The sequence below is a fragment of the Hylaeus volcanicus genome, chromosome 6, assembly GCF_026283585.1.
Source record: "Hylaeus volcanicus isolate JK05 chromosome 6, UHH_iyHylVolc1.0_haploid, whole genome shotgun sequence".
NCBI lineage: Eukaryota > Metazoa > Arthropoda > Insecta > Hymenoptera > Colletidae > Hylaeus > Hylaeus volcanicus.
This window is the reverse complement of record NC_071981.1, coordinates 10,507,832-10,529,853: the sequence shown is the minus strand read 5'-3', so window position 1 is coordinate 10,529,853 and position 22,022 is coordinate 10,507,832. Positions and strand designations below refer to the sequence as shown.

The 22,022-nt window shown below is 34.1% G+C and overlaps 2 protein-coding genes across 2 annotated transcripts; one reads left to right on the top strand and one right to left on the bottom strand.

The window, feature by feature from the left end:
- Positions 1-784: 784 nt before the first annotated feature.
- LOC128878289 (uncharacterized) lies at positions 785-2,523 on the top strand. The gene is made up of 5 exons (XM_054126375.1): positions 785-985; positions 1,065-1,179; positions 1,260-1,457; positions 1,732-1,941; positions 2,024-2,523. Exons 1-5 carry the CDS (start codon positions 804-806, stop codon positions 2,078-2,080), a joined length of 762 nt encoding a protein of 253 aa, XP_053982350.1. The 5' UTR covers positions 785-803; the 3' UTR covers positions 2,081-2,523.
- A 34-nt stretch (positions 2,524-2,557) lies between these two features.
- LOC128878288 (hydroxypyruvate reductase) lies at positions 2,558-18,667 on the bottom strand. Its single transcript, XM_054126374.1, has 7 exons — positions 18,511-18,667; positions 14,469-14,609; positions 6,861-7,012; positions 6,020-6,372; positions 4,495-4,713; positions 3,348-3,779; positions 2,558-3,267 (listed from the first exon to the last, which is right to left on the bottom strand). Exons 2-7 carry the CDS (start codon positions 14,601-14,603, stop codon positions 3,023-3,025), a joined length of 1,536 nt encoding a protein of 511 aa, XP_053982349.1. The 5' UTR covers positions 14,604-14,609; positions 18,511-18,667; the 3' UTR covers positions 2,558-3,022.
- Positions 18,668-22,022: the final 3,355 nt, after the last annotated feature.

Genomic DNA, 22,022 nt, shown 5'->3' with positions numbered 1-22,022 from the left:
TTAATGACATTGATTAATAAGAAACTTATTTTATTAAGAAATAAAACTGATTATTTGAACATATCTTTTATTTATAGATGTTTCAATTAATCCCAGGCACTAGGTCGTTTGAAACGTTTGTTGAGATTCTTCTAAAGTTCTAATTACTTTGATAGTATTTATAAAATCGAATCAATAATGCTTCTTTTAAACTACATGATCGCTCTATAGTAGAAGCCTTTTACTAAACAGATAGGATATAAAATTAAATCATAATGAGCTATTTTATCAAAAACGTTCCAATTAACCCCAGCTCCCCAATTTGGAAAATCGTAGACTTTTAGTAACATCTATTCTAAACGTTTCACGCCATGCGATCTATAAGTAAATTATCTACATAAATAGGTTTCACTTGTGAAAGATTAGTTTGCGAATTTGTTTGATATTGTACGTATATATTGTTTCATTCGTCAATACTATAATAGCGAGATTCTTGAATTTACTAATCGTACCGCCTTTGGTACCATACCGGTAAAGTAAATTTAAATAAAGATAAATATGGTTTTCAAAGAGAAACGAAGAGTGCGCTTCAAAACCATTCATTATTAACGAAGTCGATAATTCAGTTCGCGATACACAAATACTCATCGAATCTTTCACATTCCTTCGGCTGCGAATTTAATCTTCTGTATCTGGCTATGGTTACATAGTCTCGTTTATAATGTCAATTTTGATCCAGTCAATAAGTTCACGACCTTTAGCATGAGACCAAGAAATGAATGGCAGTGACATCTTGCGCAACCACCCTAAAGTAATAGTGAGCCATGTCGCATGTACCAAGTTTTGCAAAAATGTTGGGTGAAGATGGGAGCAAGTTTATTACGATTATCTTGTTTTTGACGTTTTTCTGCCACAGAACGTCTTCGGAATGCACACAGTTATCGCCTTGCTCCTGTATGTTTTCTAACGGGCAAGGATACAATTTGACAGAACTCGGTAACTCAGGGTCGGCAGATATAGTATTCTTAACCTTCAAATACGTTTAGTATGTTACACCTTATTTGAAAGTGAATATTTCCTTGTAGGCCTTTGATAGCATTGCAAAACATTAATCAGAGTCTTACTTTGGAAGTACATTTTCATCCATGTACAAACATTCCACTATCAAATGTCACTGACGAATGTCAGAAAGGCGCATCTGTAAGAAATAACACGATACAATAGCACTTCAACTACAAAAGCTTTTTCGATGTGTTTAATGTGCATTATTTTGACCATAGTTATGCGCCAAGTGGGGCAACAAAACTGTTAATCTAGGCACAGTGGAAGAAACCAAAATAATAGTATCACCTGATAATCTTAAAGAGCCTGTTTTAAGTATAGCTCATAATAAGTATACAACAATAATAAGCTTAATCTGTTGCCATACATGCAGTACACAATTCACAATAAATTCTGTCAACAACGACAAGGATTATGTAAGTTTCATGTGTTCCCTATGAAGCATAATCATATCTAATTTCTCATGAGGTAGCATGGCATTGGAAATTGGGAAGTAAATGTTTCTATCACAAATAATTAACTACATGTATCTCTTAATTTATTTTATATTTTGGTTTGCTGGTGCTAGCTTGTCTTATTCAAAACCAAATTAGCTCATGAAAACATTGGATTTGATTTACTGAAGAGTCATGCTGTCTCTTGAACAAGAGAAGACACTGTTTTATACAGCCAAATTTTTTCTTGTTTCAGCACATGCTACTAGTATCTCCTTTCTCTTGTAAAGTACAGTTAAGCACAAAAGGTCTTTCCACCGGCTCTATGCTGGTTATCTTTTTCTTTGTATTTACTGGAATGTATTTCATTGGTGGAGCAATAGCATTGAAATTGTTGAGAGGAGCAACAGGTTTAGAGATGATACCAAATCATGAGTTTTGGGTGGAGCTTCCTTCGCTCATTAGAGTAAGTTCATAAATGACAATTTGCGCCTTATACTATCTAACCTGGTATCTTGCTCAGAATTAATAGTTTTCTTCTTTTACAGGATGGCATTGTTTTTACTTTTAACTGTTGTCGAGCAGATAGCTACGAAAGAATATAGATATCTAAATCTTCTTTATTTATATTTTTACTAATATTGTTTGAGCTTAATTCTATTTCATAATTTAAAATCCAGCGTTTGATTTCGATGAATCATATTTTTATGATTAGCATTACAATGTACATACATAAAAAAAAGGAATGTTTAAATTTCACTCTGCTTATGTTAACATTTACGGAGGATTATGTTATCGAAAATTCTCCATTGCAAGTTTACAAAGGAAAGAAAAGTATTTTCTATGACACAATTTTCTGGTAACTTTATAGAAGAAATATGTGATATTTAACGCGGCAACGCCCGTACGTCGGAGGTTGTTACAAATATATATATATATAGAATTCATTACTAATTTTTATACGTGAATTTGTTAGTGCAAATAAAGAAGAAATTTAAACAAATAAATTATTTATGCGTGCACAGCGTGCGTTCGCGACACACCGTGTACTCGAATCGATTCGATACAAAGAATACCAGTGATTTCATGACATAATATTTTATTATCGAATGCTAACAATACAAAAGTATAAATACTTATATACATACATATATTTTCTATACTTTATTTTCTATACGTATATACGTATGTAAAATTTATAAAGAAGGTTTTCATTATATGCGATGTAGGATGAGTGTTTCAACGACGATGATACGTTGATTATTTTTTCCCTGACTCTATTCGAGTCAAATAATAAATAAAAAATCTGCGAATAGAGGCGAACGACGCGCTACTGATACATTGTTACTAAAAATAATCATCGTTACTCGACAGCTTGCATCGAGTTTTGAAATACTGAATATCTTTTCTACACATGTACATGTTAAAATCAGTATAGAGAAAAAAAGGAAGGGAATATACATATATACCATATATAGCTCATTTTTGAGCCACAAAAGGGCCGTGTTATTTTCTTGGCAGCGATATTCGGAAATTGTCGATATTAATTAAAAACTCTGGATGCCGTCGACGTTCACGAAAACCTCTTGATTGGTTTGTATAATTGTCCAGCTACCATTGGCATTCAAGTTGCTAATATTGATGCCTTTCTTCGAGAATGTATTGACGATTTGTGCGAGGTCTTGGATGCCGTTTGCTCGATACAAAGAAACATGATCTCTTAAAGATATTCCATTAGCGAACACCGCGTCATCCAACGAGAGCAGCAGGAGCTCGTTATCGCGGACGGTTCCTGAATAAACAAATTAACAAATCTATAAGAATCAAGAGAAAAAGAATATCGAAAGAAACAAACTTCGAAGGCCTCTTTACCTTTGATTCGATGGTCTGCCACTTGTACGAGAATCGCTTTGCCGTCAAACTCGGCGTGGCTACCTTGAACATCAACGCCTACCTCTCGAGCCAACGTCGGTGCGTTGATCAAGTTCAAGCCGTTTTTGTTTTGGCTGGACAGGATTCCAACCAGAACGGCGGTGTGGACGAATGTCTTTTCTTGCATTCCATTTCCAATCGTTTGACTGCGCACAACAACGTTCGTCTTTTCCTTGGTCAAACGCGCAGCCAACTGGCCGAGCCTCTTCGACAACTCTATCCACGGGGTGTTCTCGTCCGTCATAGCAGCTGTTAGAATTGGAGCGTTTACGATCCCCGTAACTGCATACTCGGATGATTTCCCCGCAAATGCTACAAATTGCTGAGCTATCTCGAGGGCTACCCGTTCCTGAGCCTCGGCGGTACTTGCTCCTGCGACATACACGAGACAATTGTCGATATTAAAAACTCTGGGTTACCCGATGGCAAATTTGTCAAGTTCTAGAGTAATATTGTAGAATTTGCTGAAATCTGGATGTAATAATAATAATAGAACAAATTCATCGGTTATGAATTTTAAGTGCTTTTTATCGGCATTTACCACATATCAAGAGTATGCTAGAAAGTCGTACGAACTGTAATTTGTAGTTTTGAGAATTGTTATTTGTACGACCATTCAGCTAACTTAAGTGCACTAATTTAAGGGTTCTTTCGTTTTCCAAATGACGTTAAAAAGAGATAATAATTTTTGTACAATGTTTTTTTTGTTTCCTATGAATGTAACAGTATGCATGGGTACGTTCTTCTAGCATGATCACATCGATATCAATTACCGGTATTTTTCAGCATACATTATGTTTCTACAAAATAATATTATGAGTAGGAGATAACATAATCATGTAAATACAGGACGAGATCAATGTTGAAGTAAAAAATAAAAAAAGAATAGAAATAAAAGCTTAAGAAGATAAATGTGTAAACATCTTATACAAGCATTGCAACCTTAGATTAATGTTACAAAATTATTTACAATGTTCATAAGCTAAATGATTGAACAGTGGTTATTCTAAAAATAGTGTTCGATTTGGTGTGAAATTACTCATCAATCACGTTATTTTTGGCAAATTTTATTGTATTTTTGTTATACCGAGATGAGGAGTAGCGACGACTTTGGGATGCGCGATCAGTTCCAAGGTGGTAGGATTTGTAGGTGGTTCTTGGACAAACACGTCCAAAGCTGCACCACCGCAATGACCTAATTTGAGCGAATTTAGAAGTGCTTCCTCGTCCACGATACCGCCACGGGCCACGTTCACGATGCGTACTCCTTTCTTACATTTCGCCAAAGTTGTGGAGTTGATCAGATCTGCAACAATCAACCCAAGAGTAAGCACTGATGAGAATTGATACAATTAGAAATGGGTGATACTCGAACAAGTCGATATCAAAGTACTTAGTAAGAATATTTAGCAAGACATATTCTTTGGATAAGATATCCTCACGTTTTCCTAAAATTGCAGCCAGCGTCCTCAGAAGTCAAATGACACACTGGTATTGATATCAATACGATCTCAAACGTGTGAATATCGTTTCTTCAGATTCGAAAGGTCGCCATTTTATTTTAACGTAAAATGTAAAATGTTTGCTGTCGTCGTACTATGCAGAGATAAGAAGTTGACTAACTAGTATGATTAGTAATTGTTATCTAATTAGGATATCCCAAATTATTATTAATATAGAATTCTGTAATATAGTACAGATTATACTATAGAATTGTATAGTATGGATTATGTTATCGAATGTTATCCATACTAATATTATAAATGCAAAAGTAACTCTGTCTGTCTGTCTGTCTGTCTGTTACGTTTTCACGCCTAAACCACTGAACAGTTCTTGATAAAATTTGGCAAGGAGATAGATTGCATCCCGAGGAAGGACATAGGCAATATTTTATTTTGATAAAAATAAGGTTTCAGTACGAAATCTCAATATTTGTAAATAAAGAATCAGAAATATTGATTGAAACATTTGTGTTACGGAAAACAAAAGACAGTCACTGACTGAACTGTTAGTCGAATGCAAACGACATAAAATAAATAGTATTCCACGAGGGTAAAACCGCAGAGCGCAACTAGACCTTTATTGTGAACAATTGTAGTGACGTCGAAAGTTAATAGAAGCAAAAGAATCTGAAGAAACCCCCTGAAGGAGTGAAAAGGGGTTGCAACGTTTATATAGGACACATTTTGTTCGTGGTCGGATTTACTTCATACTTGGTCTTAATATGCTCATTAATACAATTATTTTGCTTTAAAGTTGCCTTATTTCCGTAAATGTAACTCGAAATTTCAAATTTAACATGTAAGTATGTAATATAAAATAAGAATAGTATTTCACGCGGGTGAAACCGCGAGGTATAGCTAGTAGTATAATAAAAGAGTTGTATAATAAAAGAGTAGTATAATAAAAGTTTTCATCTCTGTATAGAACTACTTTCTATACTAATATACTCTACAAGTTTATTTGATTCAACTAAACAATTTTTCAATATTTGTCCACTATATTTTTATCCAACTTGCTTTACTTTACTTTAGAACTGACTCACCACTAGTCTAAGAGAATTGAAAAAAGAAATTTATAGTTCAACTAATAAAATTGATAAAATCGCTTACTTCTCGTTTGAGGAATAAGCGGAGTGTGCACAGTGATGTAATCCGCCTGCGGCCATATCTCGTCCAAAGATAGTTTTTCAACGTCGAGCTTGACAGCCTCAGCGGGAGTCAATATCGGATCAAAAGCGATCACGCGCATTCCAAACGCCTGCATTCTTCTGGCTACTTCGCGTCCGATGCGGCCCATGCCTAAAACGGCCAGCGTTTTGCCAGACAGCTCGAAACCGGAATATAGTTTTCTGTCCCATCGTCCTTCTTTCAGCGCCCGAGCTGCCTGAGCCACATTCCGTGCCAAGGCGGAAATAAGCGCACAGGTTAATTCGCAAGCGCTGATACTATTTCCACCGGGAGTACTGAAAAATGATTCGGTATGGTAAACGTTTGAGTTCTCGATACATTTTTCGACAACTATCTCTTCGAGTGATAATAGAAAATTATAATAGATTTCTAATCTATCAATGTTTCGATCTTAACACTAAAACTACCATGGTCAACGCGTATTTATCATACATATAACTGTATCTTTGTAAATAGAGAGAGGATGAACAAACTAATTTATCAATCAAATTGATTCTCTGTTACAAATAGTTGTTCCCAAATTTTATAATACATTCAATGTTAATAATCGAGCGATTTTAAGAAGTTTCAAGTTTTACGCAAATACATGATTGTCACATTGACTGACTTCGTAATTTTCGTATTAATTTTAGATTCCACTTTAGAAAAAATATTTTAAATTGGTAATTTTATTTTAGAAAATTATCTCTTAAGAAGTATCGATAGTGGGAGCACAAAAATCGTTCCCAATAGTCATTTGAATAATTGAAAAACGCGAACTTACTTGAGGACGATGACTCCCTTCCGCGTGGCAGCTTGAAGGTCGATGTTGTCGACTCCAGTTCCAGCACGACCCACCACGCGAAGATTTGGGCAACTGGCGAACACATCGCTGGTCACTTTCGTTTCGGATCGAACGATCAGAGCATCGTGATTCTGTTACAGACAAATAACAGAGTGTGTTATTGGATTTCTGAGTAAGAAAGAACCTTGTGTGTACGGGCAGAAGTCGAACTTTACAACTTAAGAGGTGAGGGGCACTTGCGAGGTTGAAAAAAAGCACTTCACGAAATTGTTTCTATACTCGGTTGATATATTTTATAATCAGGGTTCCTCTATTCGAGAGATATATGCTTGGAGATATAACACAAAAATTTTCATCCAAAAATATAAAAAATTCTTAAAGATATGAGCAATTTGAATGAGCGTTGAAATCAGAATGATTAAATACTTCATGAGGGGATGAAGCTATCAAAAAAATGATTTTATAAAAGTTATTTGATTCAAAGAGACAAATCATACAGAGTAAATAATTTTGTTGTAAGTGAAGTGGTGATGGAGATTTAACATACAAGTTAATTTTCTTAAATGGAACTTTATATATTTGTACCCATAATATGATAGTATTTGTTTAGACAAATTCATCTATCTATAATAAAAGGTTCTTTATTTTAATATAAAGCCATTAATTGGAGTTTGAAATCAATAGATTTAATTTTAATGAAGGAAAGAGGATGAACTGTCCTTATTCAACTGCATTCAATCTATTGATTTCAAATTCCAATTGAGGGCTTCATATAACAATAAAGGATTTTTTATTATAGGTCAATGAATTTATCTAAACAAATGCTATCACATTATGTATCAACATGTATAAGATTCCATTTAAAAGAATTAACTTCTTTGTTATATCTTCGCTATCTCTTCACTTACATCAAAATTATTTACTCCGCATAATTTGTCCATTTAAACTAAATAACTTTTGTGAACACAGTTTGTTGGTAACTTCATCTCTTCATGAGATATTTAACCACCCCTACTTAAACGAAACACTCTGTATATGTAACCATTACGGTGAACACTTGTTGATTCTTTCCCTACATACTAATACATACAGATTACCATATATCTTTCCATTCATACAGTGATCAACACCTCAAAATATTATGCTCTTGAACCTTACGTGACGTAATTTATTCTAATAACAAATGCATTCTGAATAGTATTTTAATATTATTTTAAGTTTACTATGATATAGTTTTATATTAAAAGTTATCATACAAAAGGTTAAATAAACAAACATATCTTTCAAGTTTAAAAGAAAAGAAATTAATAGATACAAAATTGTCAGTTATGTAGCAACTGTTCGTTGCTAATGACCTTTCTATCTCGGGTTGAAGTCGAGCATCCCACGTGCAAGCTGAACAAGGATAGCCGATGGGATTTACCAAGAATGAACGAGATGGAGTAGCAACGAGCTAGCGTTGGATTATCAACGCACGGCGCAACAGAGACAGATAAACGCGCGGATAACTCATCCGTTAATGGAAATTAAAAATTTTGATTTGTCATTCTATCTTCATCGGAGTATTATTAACGAGTTGGCGAAATTTTCCTGACGAAAATGAGTTCGAACATTACTCCATTCCCATTATTTTTAATCATTTAATACTTTATACTGGAACTTTACACTAGAACTATGTTCATTCATTAAAGGGGGAGGTTCAAGTAAACAACCGCTTTTTCGCGAATTATTTTTGAAGAGTGCGTAATATATATTTATTTACACAGACCACTCTAATTATTTGAAATAAAAAATCCACCAATTTTTCGTTAAAATATAGTAACACTATATTTTCACAATATTGTAACAATATAGTAAGTTAAAATTTCACGCCACGTTAAAAAAATTTTGTTATAAAAAAAAAATAATTAAAAACATTGTTTATTTCAATTTTTACAAAAACCTTTAGGTTGATGCAAAGGAGAATAGTTTAAGGAATATTTTGTGTCAAGTTTCATGGCAATCGGCTGAGAAATCTCTAAGCTACATTGCACGGCACGCGAAATTTTGTGTTTTGAGAAAAATGCGTTTAAAGTTTCTGGATCTAAAAATAGTCCGTGTACCGTTCGGAGCGCATCACTTTAATGACTCTGTAGGTACATTTAGACTTCGAAGTTTTAGCTGAAATGGTCGGAGCACATTCTTCAGATTGTAAACTAATTTTCTAACCAAAAAAAAAAGGTCAAAATTTTGAGTTTTACTTGACCCTCCCCCCTTAATTATTGAGCAGTAGCGAGTAACGCGTTGATTTCAATATTGCTGATTTATGAAAGTATTTCGTCGCGTCTTTTCTTCAATATAATTTGATTTCTAAATTCGTTTTTCACTTTTAGTCTATGGATGTAGAGTGTAAGTAACAATCTATGTAAGTTGTAAAGTGTTTCTTAAAGGTAATGTGGAGCGCCCGCAGTAGTATAGGCTACGCGCTACACGGCCGCAGTAGTATAGGTCGCGCTCCACCGGCATACTCGCGCTCTGATTGGACTGGCTTTTCTGTTAATATCTCCTTAACGAAGCCTCGGATAACATTTTCGCTAAGGAAAAAGTTTCAAATCACCTCCCGAACCACCCCTTTCAAGGACCCCCACATTTTTGGAACATCCTGTATATACGGAAATGATATGCCGTTAATTAGAACTCGATATCGAAAGTGTAAGTTTTGAGCATTAGAAGTAGAGATACGCATCAGCGTAAAGGAACTTTAAACACGTTTTACTCGAAACAGCATTTTTAAAATCGGTGGGCACTCTAGCCTCGCCAATTTTCAATCAATCGACTAGAATTTTTTTTTATGGAATCATCATATATTTTTCTAGTGAAATACGTAGAATGTTTTTATTATATTAAATTTGTATTCTTTATGCAACTTTAAGCACCGCAATTTTATGTTAAATTTGTATGTCTTACTTTGGAACAATCCCATTTTCTTAAAAATGTATTTCACTAGCTTTTGGGCTATGGAATCTAATTACTTTGTTTCACTGTTCTACTTTGGTCTGACTTTGGTCAGCTTGCTCCACTCTTTTCGAAGCGGAATTTTTCCGTGTTGGATTGTACGGGACCCCGAGCTGCTCTAGTGGGCGATACATGCCCGCACGCGCATGTAAGTAGAAATGAGATACAACGACAGACCGGCTGATAAGTACAACGACCCGCGGTCTTAACCGGTATTCGCGTTTGCCGACAGAACTGGATCGAACCGGATAGACTGTTCGAATGGAAGTAATTAACTGCACGATAGAAGGGAGAGGAGTGAGAGTGGAGTGAGAGTTAAAGCCGGGATCGAGACATCGCAGGAGTATTGTTGTGGGAGGCCACTCGGTCACGTCATCGGTCTGTTGCGAAATTTCATCTGAATTGGAATCTTTCCTGATCTCTCGACGGCTCAAAGCCCGCAGAAGATTTTACTCACATTTTTGTATAACTTACGAGCCATACAAAATATCGGAATGAAACTACCACTGAAAAATAATTCAAACTAATTCCTTTCTAATTATACAGTGAGTCACAAAATTATTCGTTCACTTGAAAATGTAAGAAAAACAAATAGAATAATGTTTTGTAATTTTTTTTTATTTAGAAATACATAGTTTTTGCAGTTCGATATAACGGAATCATGAAAAAAGTTGCAAATTTTTCAAATATATATTATCTTGTTCATCGTTGCTGGAAAAGTGTAGTTTGCCTGTATCTTGTTAATTCATGCATCTCCATTATTACATAAATACTCCTCTGTTTAACTGTACTACCCAAATTCTTTGGCATTAACTATGTGATCGATTTTCTCTGAACTATTTATTGAGTGTTGAAGCTCCAGTTATTAAATTTATTTTCATTACAAAGTATAACATTATACCAAAATTCTGTCACATTTTTCTGCCCGTAATAGAGATTTATTCAAACGAGGTGATATATAGTACCGTGCTAACGTCGTAGGCCATTTACGGTGTATTCCATTCTTCACATTTCTATCGCTAAAGAAAAAGCGCAAATTTATCTTATGTATTTTATTTTACCAATATTATTATACAGTGTATTGCCAAACATTAATAAATGGAACATAAATTCAAAGAAGAATTAAATATTTAGTACTCCTTTTATCTTCGCGCCAGTGTCGACTCTTCTTAAACAATATTCATATGGTTTTTTTAATTATTTCACTCAGAATATTTTGCCATTCGATTCGTAACACTTCAAACAGTTCATCTGCATTTCTTGACTCTCTTTATCTTCGAGGTCTGTTCAAATAATACCAGACATGTTCAATAATATTTCAGTCAGTTCTTTTAGGTGGCCAATTCATAACTTTCAATGTTTCATTCTCTTTAAAATCTTTTAAATAAATGTTTACAATTCTATTAATAATAATTCTATATAATAAAAAATATACATTACATTTATTTCATTAACATAGATTTATTTAACCATTATGCAAGCTTCACATGATAATCTAAGACCTTTGCACAGTACTGTAAATGGAAATCGATGCTTAACGAATATTTTATTTTCTTATACTGACCTTACATGGCAATTCAACAAGAAATGTTTATTTTCAGACTTCTAAAGAGAATTTCTTGCATGATTCCGTTATATTGAATCATAAGCTGTATATTTCCAAATAAAGCAATTAAAAAATGTTTTATGTTGTCTCATTATTTTATTCGCTTTCTTACATTTTCGACTGAGCGATTAATTTTGTGATTCACTATATATAATGTAATAGTTTTTGGTCGTTTAATAGTAATTTCCATAACTTTTAAATTGCTAATTTCAAAATAAAAATACTGAAAAATGTTAATTACATTTTGTTGGTTGAATAATTTTTTTCTTAATTTTCAAATTTAATTGTTCCATATAAATTTTAAGTGTACTTATTTCATACTTTATTTTATATTTTTAGATCATTCTTTGTATATTCCGTTTTTTAGAGGGGGAATTATAAATGTTACCATTGTGGATATTTTGTTACACGTTTAGCAACGTGTTCTGTCGCATTGTTTAATTTTTCAACGTCTAGTGCATCATAATTGTTTTCTTCGAGTCATTTTCCACAACAAAAGGACACAAAACAATGATTGTTTCTTCACCCATTCAGATAAGAATACTCTGTATATTACACGTGCTTATTAGACCAATTAAGCATACTATTGTTTGCACCAAGTGCAGTCGTCTGTTCATGAAAACTGAACTGTGTGCCGAACAATTAAACAACGTGATGATAAATATGACGAAAATCAGAAGGAAGAGGAGGGAAATGTTTAACAGACGCAATGGAAGAACGTTAAGTATGTCTCGTAATATTTACGTAAGAAAATGAAAGATATTTAAATGTATTGAATTTTCAATGACATTATTTATATCTTTTATTCACAAAATGATCTTAAAATATCGATTTATGCGAAACAAATTCAATAGCTACATTTAAAGAGAAATTGCAGTTGCAATACTAATAAATGACTTCCTTAAAAGTAACACATAAGCATCTTTTATAGGTTTATTCCCAGTTTACGCTTTCAAAAAAATACTACAATTCATGTAGCCCTGAATATATGTTTAATATACATATATTAAATGATAGCAAAAGTGTAAATAGATCGAATTCAGACATCCGTACTAAAATATCTATATCATCGTAAAGAAACAGTAAACATTGTAATTTCTTCAACAACATTAACAGTTTGCACGTACAATTTTAGATTTTCTTCAATTCTACTAATACTATATTTCTCAATAAACTAGATAAATTCTTGTAATATTGTCACGTGCATTGACGTTGCGAAACTAATATCTTCAAAAGTAATTAAGACAATATCTTGAAATTGTAATTGCTTACAGAAGCTCTTATTAGAATCGACTAAAAATATGATACTATTTTTTTTACTTATCAAGAAACTATCTATTCTCTTACTCCATTTCGATATTTTTCTTCTTAAAGGTCCTCATCTCGAAAATTTTCGATTTGCAATACGTTTTTTTTTAGTACGAGCATTCGTCGCATTCTTATGGAATGAAAATTTGTTAGAAATCGTTCTGGCCCGCAGTGAAATGCAAGCGAAATTTTTATTATGCCAATAACCGATGTTTCTTTAGTAGACCATATTTCAGCAGGCCTTGCAAACAGACTGTATGCATACTTTCGACATAAAAAATTGCTGAAGTTTAGAGGATATGCTTCATAACTTTATATTAAAATCGGGAATTACTAACGTTTATATTTTTCTTGCAAACAATCTCCAAAGAATGCTTTCTTCTACAGCTTGACGATGAGAATAGCTTTACGAAAAGATCTAAAAGTTGTTCTTTAATGGAAACAGGTAGTTTCCGAGAAAGTACATTTCGCCGTAAATTTTCGATGAATTTTTAGGTAAACCATTTATTATACAGAGGTTGCCTCGAGGCGCGATTAACGGCAACGTCCACATTGCATTTTTAATCGTCATTCTACAGAGAGTTTAAGTCGGTGTATGCATATTTGATACGTAAGCAAGAACGACAAAGAGCTTTCAGAAACAAATAATTTAAGATAAACGATATTGCACTTAAATGATAGATAACAGAACATTTTTTGGCATTGCATTGATTTTAAATAAATAATTAAGAAGCTAATATTTCACTTCTACCAAAAACTATGTGTTAATACGAAAACTGAAGTTGACAGTGTTTGCAAAGAAAAATTCTATGCGTAACATCGAGTGGATGTATTGTAAATACAGATAAATGTTTTCATATATACTGAACTATGAGATTTTGAATCGGTCAGTGTACGATGACGTTTGATTTTCTAAAATATTGGTGTTATTCCTATGTCATAAGACCATTTGTAGATCTATAGTATTTTCATAACTGTCATTTTTCTTACTTTGTTCAGCAATTGAACATAAGTCGACACGTTTGTAAGGAAATATTACCTAGTTGACACTGAAACCTTTTACGGAAAAAATATTTTTTAAACATTACTCGCGTATAACTTCCATAATGAACTCTTCAATTACAAAAAGTTGTTGCAGGAAATATACTAAGGAAGAAAGGTTTAATACCTCTTGATCTACATACAAAATATATTTTGAAAGCAATCACTTACCACTGTAAAGAATTAAAATACATCTACGAAAAAAACACCGTAATAACTAGGAATAAAATTATTAAACTGCCGAAAATTAAAAAAGAGATAGGTAAAAAAATCATAAGTATATAGCAATAACATAATACAATACATGCCAACTGATTTCAAAATATTTCAAACCAAAGACTATAAAGAAAAAATAAAACAATATTTTAAGAGTTTCACAATAAGTATTACACGATAAGGATCAATTATTTCCATAGAGATACAACTGCAATACTGAAATAATCAGTATCGAATAAAATTAATTTTAGTTTAGTATAACTTTTAGTTTGTACCAGACTGCATACAGATGGATATGCATCTCTGCAGAGTATTTATTGCATTCGTTACTATTTGTGTAATCTAGTTAAATAAATAATAAATAAAAATATGGTTACGGCTGCGGTCCCTATACGAAGCAGCAGAGAAAAAGATCTGTTTACCTGAAGCTCTTGGATTAGCTCCTCCTTCGACAACTTGTTTTTGGCCGTGACTGGTATACCGTAACGAACGAGCAGTTCGCTGCAGGACGCATCCACGGGATCGCTTATGAGAACGCTCCTGATCGTGGCCGGCATGTTAACCTTCAACAAACAAAGCCCTTGAGAATGTTTACGCGGAATAGATTTCTGACAACATTCTAACTATTCGTCATCAGCGATCGCTATTATCGATCACACCGATCCGCAAAACTAGCCTACCAACTAGGTTTGCTTATGCTGAACGTATGAACGCGTCTCTATCTAGCTACTTTAACAGCTGCTTCGTAACGAGCAGAAATACTTTCCGTTGCGAAGACAAATGTTTTATTTTCGAACAGCCGAAATTCAACTCACGTTATATGGTAAAAAATGCTGTGAGCCAATGAAATGGGTGAGTAGTAGCAGAATAAATATGTCAAATTGAACAAATATTGTTAATAATTATTGTAACTATTGTCAGAAATTAATTTTTAGTTATTTCAGCTAACAGATAGAACGATACAGAAAAATTTCTCACGATTACTGTGTTCGATAAATGCTTATTCGGAACCGTGATTGCACCAACTAAATATTAATATCTGACAGTAGTTAAACTAATTATTAACAATACTCATTATTTAAACAATGATGGGGAATATGATTATGCTGTGGTATTAATGTTTCGTAAATTCTTTTGTGGATGGATTCAACGACCCTTCGAATCGCCTCGTCACGTCATGTCACGTGGTTGTTGTTCACCCTTCCCCTTCTCTACTTCGATAGCGAAAAACGACCCTCGACCGACATAGGTACACGAGGGGTGCGATCCCATGCTTCGACGATCCATCGGTCGATATGGATCTCGCGATCGCGTGTCCGCGTCTCGCGTCCTTCCTATTTGTAGTTTCCCTTAGTTATCGTAGCTTGGTATTGGTTTTGGGTATCTTAGTTTGGTTTGGTTAGCTTTAAGGCATGGATGTACGAGTGTCTGTCCTTCACCAAATAATTATTAATCATTTGTTCAATTCTTTTGTTTGTTCGTAAGTCCATATCGTACTCGCAACTTTGTTCCTCACTTCGGTCACTATTACTTCATGTGATAAGTGAAGTAACTAATTGTGTAAGTGGACAGAAAGGTCGGTTGCCGTCCTCCTGGTGGATCTGTATTCGAGAGGAAGACAATCGGCTCCTCCGGATCGGTTCTCTACTCCATGTATCCCGTCTGGTGTAGTTCAGGCTCCCGGCGCAGTACAGTAAGTCCAAAGCGCAGTGAGACGGGTGCAAGTTGGGTTCTATCGTGGCTCTCAGATGGGTGCAGGGTGTGGAGGACTGGTTTGGAGGAGTCGATTGTCTTCCTCTCGAGTCCAGATCCATCAACAGGAAACGGGACTGACTCAGTAAGTCTAGTTTCATGGTCGCGTCGTGTCGCGATTTCCATTTAGCTTCCATTTAGTACAAATAATTATTTGGCAGAGTTAGACTTAGACTTTGGAAATCAAAGGGACTTTGTTTTCTTTGATTTCCACGGTTTCGTGCTTAGTATTAAGCTCGTCGACTCCACATAGAGTATGCATCTATGTATGTATACTCTATGTAGAGGGAGATCGAAGGAAGTTTGATTCCTTCTATCTCCGGGTCTCCAGTTGCAGCAACCTCCACGTGGTGAGACCTGGTAATCGATATTATTCGTGACGAACAATCCTTCGTCGCGAATAATATCGTAGCTAATGGCTGCGAACTTGTAATAAGATCTTTAGATATAAAAAGTGCAAAGTGCAAAAGTGCAAAAGTACAAAAGTGTAAAATGTAATGTGTAAAGTGTAAAGTGAAATTAGATTTTGATTACCAGGGGGGACATTAAGGAGCCGTAGCTGGTACTAGTGGTCCGTAGTGGGGATGGTTTCTGTGCATTTATCGTATAAAAATTTGTGCGTATGAGATTTTAGTGTAGTAACAAAAAAATGTTCCGTTACAATTGTGTTTCAGTGCGTCACGAAGCAACGAAGGGGTTTTCTGAGACAAAAAAATGTCCTGTCCGCGGAAAATCATTAAGTATGGTACAGCAGGTGGCGGTTCGCGATCAGTTAATCTAATTAGTTAGATTTTCAATCTCTCCAACTCTTGCGTGTGCGCGAAGTCTGTAAATTTTTTAATCAACGATTACACCGATCAAAATTTGTTAACACTAGGTTTACGAAGATTTCTTATTTTTCTATTACTGAAGTAATGTTTTAATTAGAGATGTCGATTTATTAAAATTAATTAGGAAACTTGAACAAAAATGAATTTGAATATATGCTTGTCTTTTTATATGGATAAAAGCCAGCATAAATGGTTGGCAAAAAATATAAACGATTTCTGGAAAGCATTGTAAAATTTAGAATGTCATATGATCGTGCTCCGTTAATCTAGCATTACAATATGATTTAATGAAATATAAACATGAATAGAAAGGCTTAAAAGTGTGTAAACACACCTGAGCCAATATTTTTCAATCTCGAATTAATTTCCACTTTATAATCACTTTGAAGTTTCCAATTTAAACACTTCATGAAAATTCTCAATCCAGGCAGTTTATAAGATGTTTCAATTTAAATCTTTTATCGATATTCTCAATGTAAACATTTGATCAAAAGTTCTCGTCGAAATCTACTGAATGTAACTGAAAGGTCCACGAGTCTACTTGCCCCGTACCACCAGATATGAAAGTTTAATGCGAAACGTAATTGACCCATACCTCCAAATATTAAAGTCCGCGATAAAAGTTTCAGTAGTGAACGGTGTCAACAAATTACTGTCGCACGCCGTCCTCGTCTAACTCGCTTCTGACCGGCAAAGTATCCTACAAAGCTCGTCAATATGGTATGTTTATTATAGAAATCGCTGTAGCTATAAAATCTTACTTTATATTGATATAAAATTCAATATCGACGTTCGCAATGTATAAAGCCATCACTTACTTTCACTCACGAACGGAAAACTAATACATGTAGTTATTTAATCGTGTTGAATTAATTTGTTTATTAGCCTTTACAAACAACCAAATTAACGTGTTCGACCCTTAGGTTCGAATGATATCTAAATAACATCAGTCAAGCGACAAAGGAAACAATTAATAACCAATTATTTTAATTTAGGTGAAACGAGCGATTATAAAATCACAACATTGTAAAATTATACCTTGAACCATTTTTTCTTCAAATTATATTTAAATTTAATATATTTCGCGTTATCACGTGATTTTTTCAATGTTTTTAATTGAACTTAATCTATTAAAGCATCCGAATAAAATTCAACGAACACTTGTTTAGATAACGTTTTAATGAGAAACAAATCATCACGAATGTCTGGTTGAAATGAACCTGATATATCGAAGGTGACGAAAATAGTTACAAAGTCACTGATAAAGTCTAGGTCAGAGATAGATTAAGTTTAACGAATCTAGAAGAAAATCAAGATAACCGGCTCTTATATTCCAATACATAAACATCAAATTCCAGCACTAAAATCTTATCACACGTAAACGTATCCGTCGTCGGAGAGAGCAGTCTACGCTGAATGTTCTTACACATCTCCGGCACATAACGCGTTAGGTGAATGTACAGAAAGCGCGGAGGCGATGAATCAAGTTTCACAAACCGGAAAACGAGCCGTAAAAGTAATTGCATCGGGTTAATTCGATGGTCACAAAATATAACCACGATTCGAATCGACTGGTTCGAGGACGTACCAAAAACATGTGTTCCGTAATGGATCAGCGAAATTTCATTACAATATCAAATTATGAATGTAAACGTTGTATGTTAATTAGCAACGTTTGTCTAATTAAATTCATATTCGAAGAAGCATTCATTCGATCGAGGTGAAATATAATTAAATTTGCCAATCCAAAGTGTTACTTGTAATCGAAACGGATAACGAATTAAAAGCTGTCTGTCTTTTGATCGAAATGTTTAGTTAGTTAGAAATTTCACCTATCTCTGGTTATGCTTTTGAAATTAAAGTAGAAATAGTGACAACATACCTCGTTCTTGTATAGTGTGTGATTTTTGAAGCAGTCGAAAATAAGCGACGATCCTTCGGTACGATCGGACTGGTAGGTCTTCACCGCTCTGTTCGGCGATCCAACCGTAAACTGTGTTGTTCTCGTCGGTGATTTATCTTCTTATAGCGTAGTCCCCACCCGGTCGATCGGCGGCTGTAAATCGGGTCTAACGCGCGCGCGAACCGTCGTTTGTCCTTATTTACCGAATGAAACGACCGAGGCGAATTTGAAAAGTTCGTTATTGTTTCTATCATGTTCGTTTATAATCTATTCCGTAACGTAATACAAATTTTCATCCTGCGTTTAAATGTAACTGGACCGTCAATCTACGCATCTCAGGCCTGTCCGTCCATAACTTTTTGAACTTAGGTGCTGCTCGATTCTTCGCTGAAAAGTAGCTTTTATCGATTTATCAATTTATTTATTTTACGTTTTTATTGTAGGTGCGTAATCGTGGCAATACAGCACGGAAAAAAGCAAAGTAAAGTGCCTAAAGAGTTACAGCATAAGCATGTTATACAATCTAACCTCAGAGATGTAGTTAAAAGTAATCGCTAAGAATCAAATAACAGATAGAATAAAAAAGGAAAGTAATATACGCAACATACGTAACAAGTAACAAACTTTAAATATGTAATAGTTGATAGTACTTTGGAAAATTGATAAAAGATGAATAATATAGCTGAGTTATTAAAGAAGATTTAATTTTATCTATTTGTTTCAATCTTCTAAATCCCAAAGTATATTTGGCTTCCGGAAAAAATCATACGAGATCGTGGATGAACGTTAATTATAAGACGAACATTGAAATGTATCTTTTAATAAATCTAAATATCTAACTGTACTCAACTTGATGCGAGAGATTGCTGAATTGTGTTTTTAAACAAAGTGTTTAAAAGTCATACAATTACTTTAAAACCACGATCGATACATATTGATAAGAGGATTAAATTAGACTTGGCAAATGCAGATAGTGGGTACGTGACTTCAAAGTCACGTGCGATTAGAGAGAGTAAAGCTATAATACTTACAAACTTCTCATTTCTCCCATTATTATTATGTAGTTTTCTTTTCATCGCTTTTGTTACCAACGTGCATACCGTCAAACGTGGTTACTTGCAACATTTCGTTATTTATTCGATTTTTCACCGATATTCGGTTTCACCAATTCGATATCACCGTAATTTGTTTTCTGTAACATTTTTAAACAGTGACAAAGACAATTTGGTTATTTCCAAGCTATTTTTGCTTAAATTTTGACAATGATTAGGATCCCTCCTCTCATTAGTGGAAAATCGTAATCTATAAATATTAAAATGATTACACATAATTTTTTTATTTATTATAAAATACATTATGCTCTTAGGACAAGGATATTTCGATTATTCAAAATTATTTATTAGTTTTCCGTAAAGTATTATATATCCGTAAAGGCCTTTATATATTAAATGTGTGGAATACTTTTGTAGAAGTTTAAACGAAAAAGAAGGCATATGGAGATTCGAACCCACGATCCTCGGATCCATAGTCAATCGATATTTCTACGCGACCAATCCACCACTCTACGAATCGTGTTCTCCTTTGACTTCTTATTCATGGGTATGGGGTATACTACACTTGTAACACCAAATTTCTTTTCATTTTTATATAATACTTGCAATATATTAATATTTGAGCTCATTTATTTGATATCTTTTCAATTATAGGTTCCTATTCACAATCACAAGTCACTGTTTTTCTAGATTTAATTAGTATAATATGCCGAGATCGTTCAAAAGGATCTCGTGGAATCAAATTATTCTATAGAAATTCTACGGATGGCTATTCAAATTCTTAGAAACAATTATGCTCCCCAGATAACAGATAAGCGGTAACAGATAAATTTTACATTCTTGTGTATTTCTATTCTTAATCTTAAGACTACAATATTGATGTCTTCATTATAGTACTATAATATCTTCCATATATGTAGTATAGCTATAAAGTGAAGAAGTACTGCAATTAAACCCATTTGACGGTGCCCGTCTTTGCAAATCTCACTTCACCCAGTTCATGGTATTTCACACTTACAACTTTCGTATTATCGCTTTAGGAAAGTCTGCGTTTCTGCTTATCTTTGCGATGCTACTTCCTGCATTATGGATTACTGCTCCTAAGGGACATTGTTCCAGAGGATACAATAAATGATTTATCTGTCTGCCTCGCCTACGCGCAACATTGTTTCATTCTATATATTACATGTACCTACCCTTTCTTCATCTGCATAATAAAGACATTAAAACAATAATGCCCGTCTTGCCATACAACTGACACACATCCTACCCATTCCCAACTACGTCTATCTGCCGGAATCCACTATTCATCCAAGTTTCGAACCTCTTTCTCCTATGCATCGACATTCTATTACACTCCTTTCCCTCTGATATTTGTAACTTGCGCAACTATGCTTCCATTAAATGCGTTGGCAGTGTTAAATACGTTCCATCGTTTTGTCTAAATCCTATTATTTGTTACATACTTGAATCTTGCCACTCGTTACGTATTTTGCATTTTAAGCACATGAGAAAAGGACATTCATTCTCTTCTTTTAATACGAAGAATTAAGAACACTCTTCTTCTAATGAATGAGCAACCTTCTCAAGCGCGTGTCAGGAATCTATTATCGTGTCATCTTGTATAATTTTTTAAGGTCAGATACAGCAAATTTGAAATATATTTGCATACATTTAATAGGACAAAGTATTCCCCAATGCCTTAAAACTGAACAGGGTAAAGTATTCTCTGTTTTTATGACCCGAAGGTGGGAAGGTTCTTCCTTTTTAAGGATTTTTTCAACATTTTTGCCCGCTTCTGGATATATATGCGCTTTCAATTATTTATGAAAAAACTCAAGAATTCGTAGTCTACGGGATTTTTTTGTTATGAGATCATTCTTTTCTTCTAATTTCTTCGTTAAGAAGAAAAAGAATCGAACAGCATTGCTCCTATCGTTATATTCTATTCTATGTATATATAAATATCTACAAACAAATTGTATTAATTTTATTTTATGTTATCTTAAGTATAATTAGACCGACCTTACACGAAAACTTCAACAATACTAAACAAATGTCTTGAGTCCTCTCGTTTGGCAAATACTCAATACTACATAACAAGATTTAACCACTTCGCACTCTCTACTCCTAACAGTCATCTAGTACCATATTAAAGCTCTTAATGCAACGTTAAATTTACAAAAAAAAAAATTGTGTGTCAACCACTTGTTGCTGTGTTCTATGAAAATTCTCTTATCCCGAACACTTTTGTCACCTAACTGGTTCACATATCGAAGGCTATACGGTAATTTCATTTGATTCGATAACGACGTCGATTCTCTCGCGTGCTCTCGTTGAAAAACGGACGATTAATTTGCATATTTCGTTAACGGGGAATATCGGGGATGATTATACGGGATAGCTTCGGAAAAGTTTTATTTGCACTTCGCGAATTTG

Bases quoted from the DNA above. Each gene is read 5' to 3' on its own strand.
- LOC128878289 (XM_054126375.1), top strand. From the start codon at position 804: ATGTCGCATGTACCAAGTTTTGCAAAAATGTTGGGTGAAGATGGGAGC. The intron at 1,180-1,259 runs GTAAGAAATAAC...TTTTGACCATAG, and splicing joins AATGTCAGAAAGGCGCATCT to TTATGCGCCAAGTGGGGCAA. The intron at 1,942-2,023 runs GTAAGTTCATAA...CTTCTTTTACAG, and splicing joins AGCTTCCTTCGCTCATTAGA to GATGGCATTGTTTTTACTTT.
- LOC128878288 (XM_054126374.1), bottom strand. From the start codon at position 14,603: ATGCCGGCCACGATCAGGAGCGTTCTCATAAGCGATCCCGTGGATGCG. The intron at 6,373-6,860 runs GTAAGTTCGCGT...ATCATTTTTCAG, and splicing joins AAGGGAGTCATCGTCCTCAA to TACTCCCGGTGGAAATAGTA. The intron at 4,714-6,019 runs GTAAGCGATTTT...TGATTGTTGCAG, and splicing joins GCTTATTCCTCAAACGAGAA to ATCTGATCAACTCCACAACT.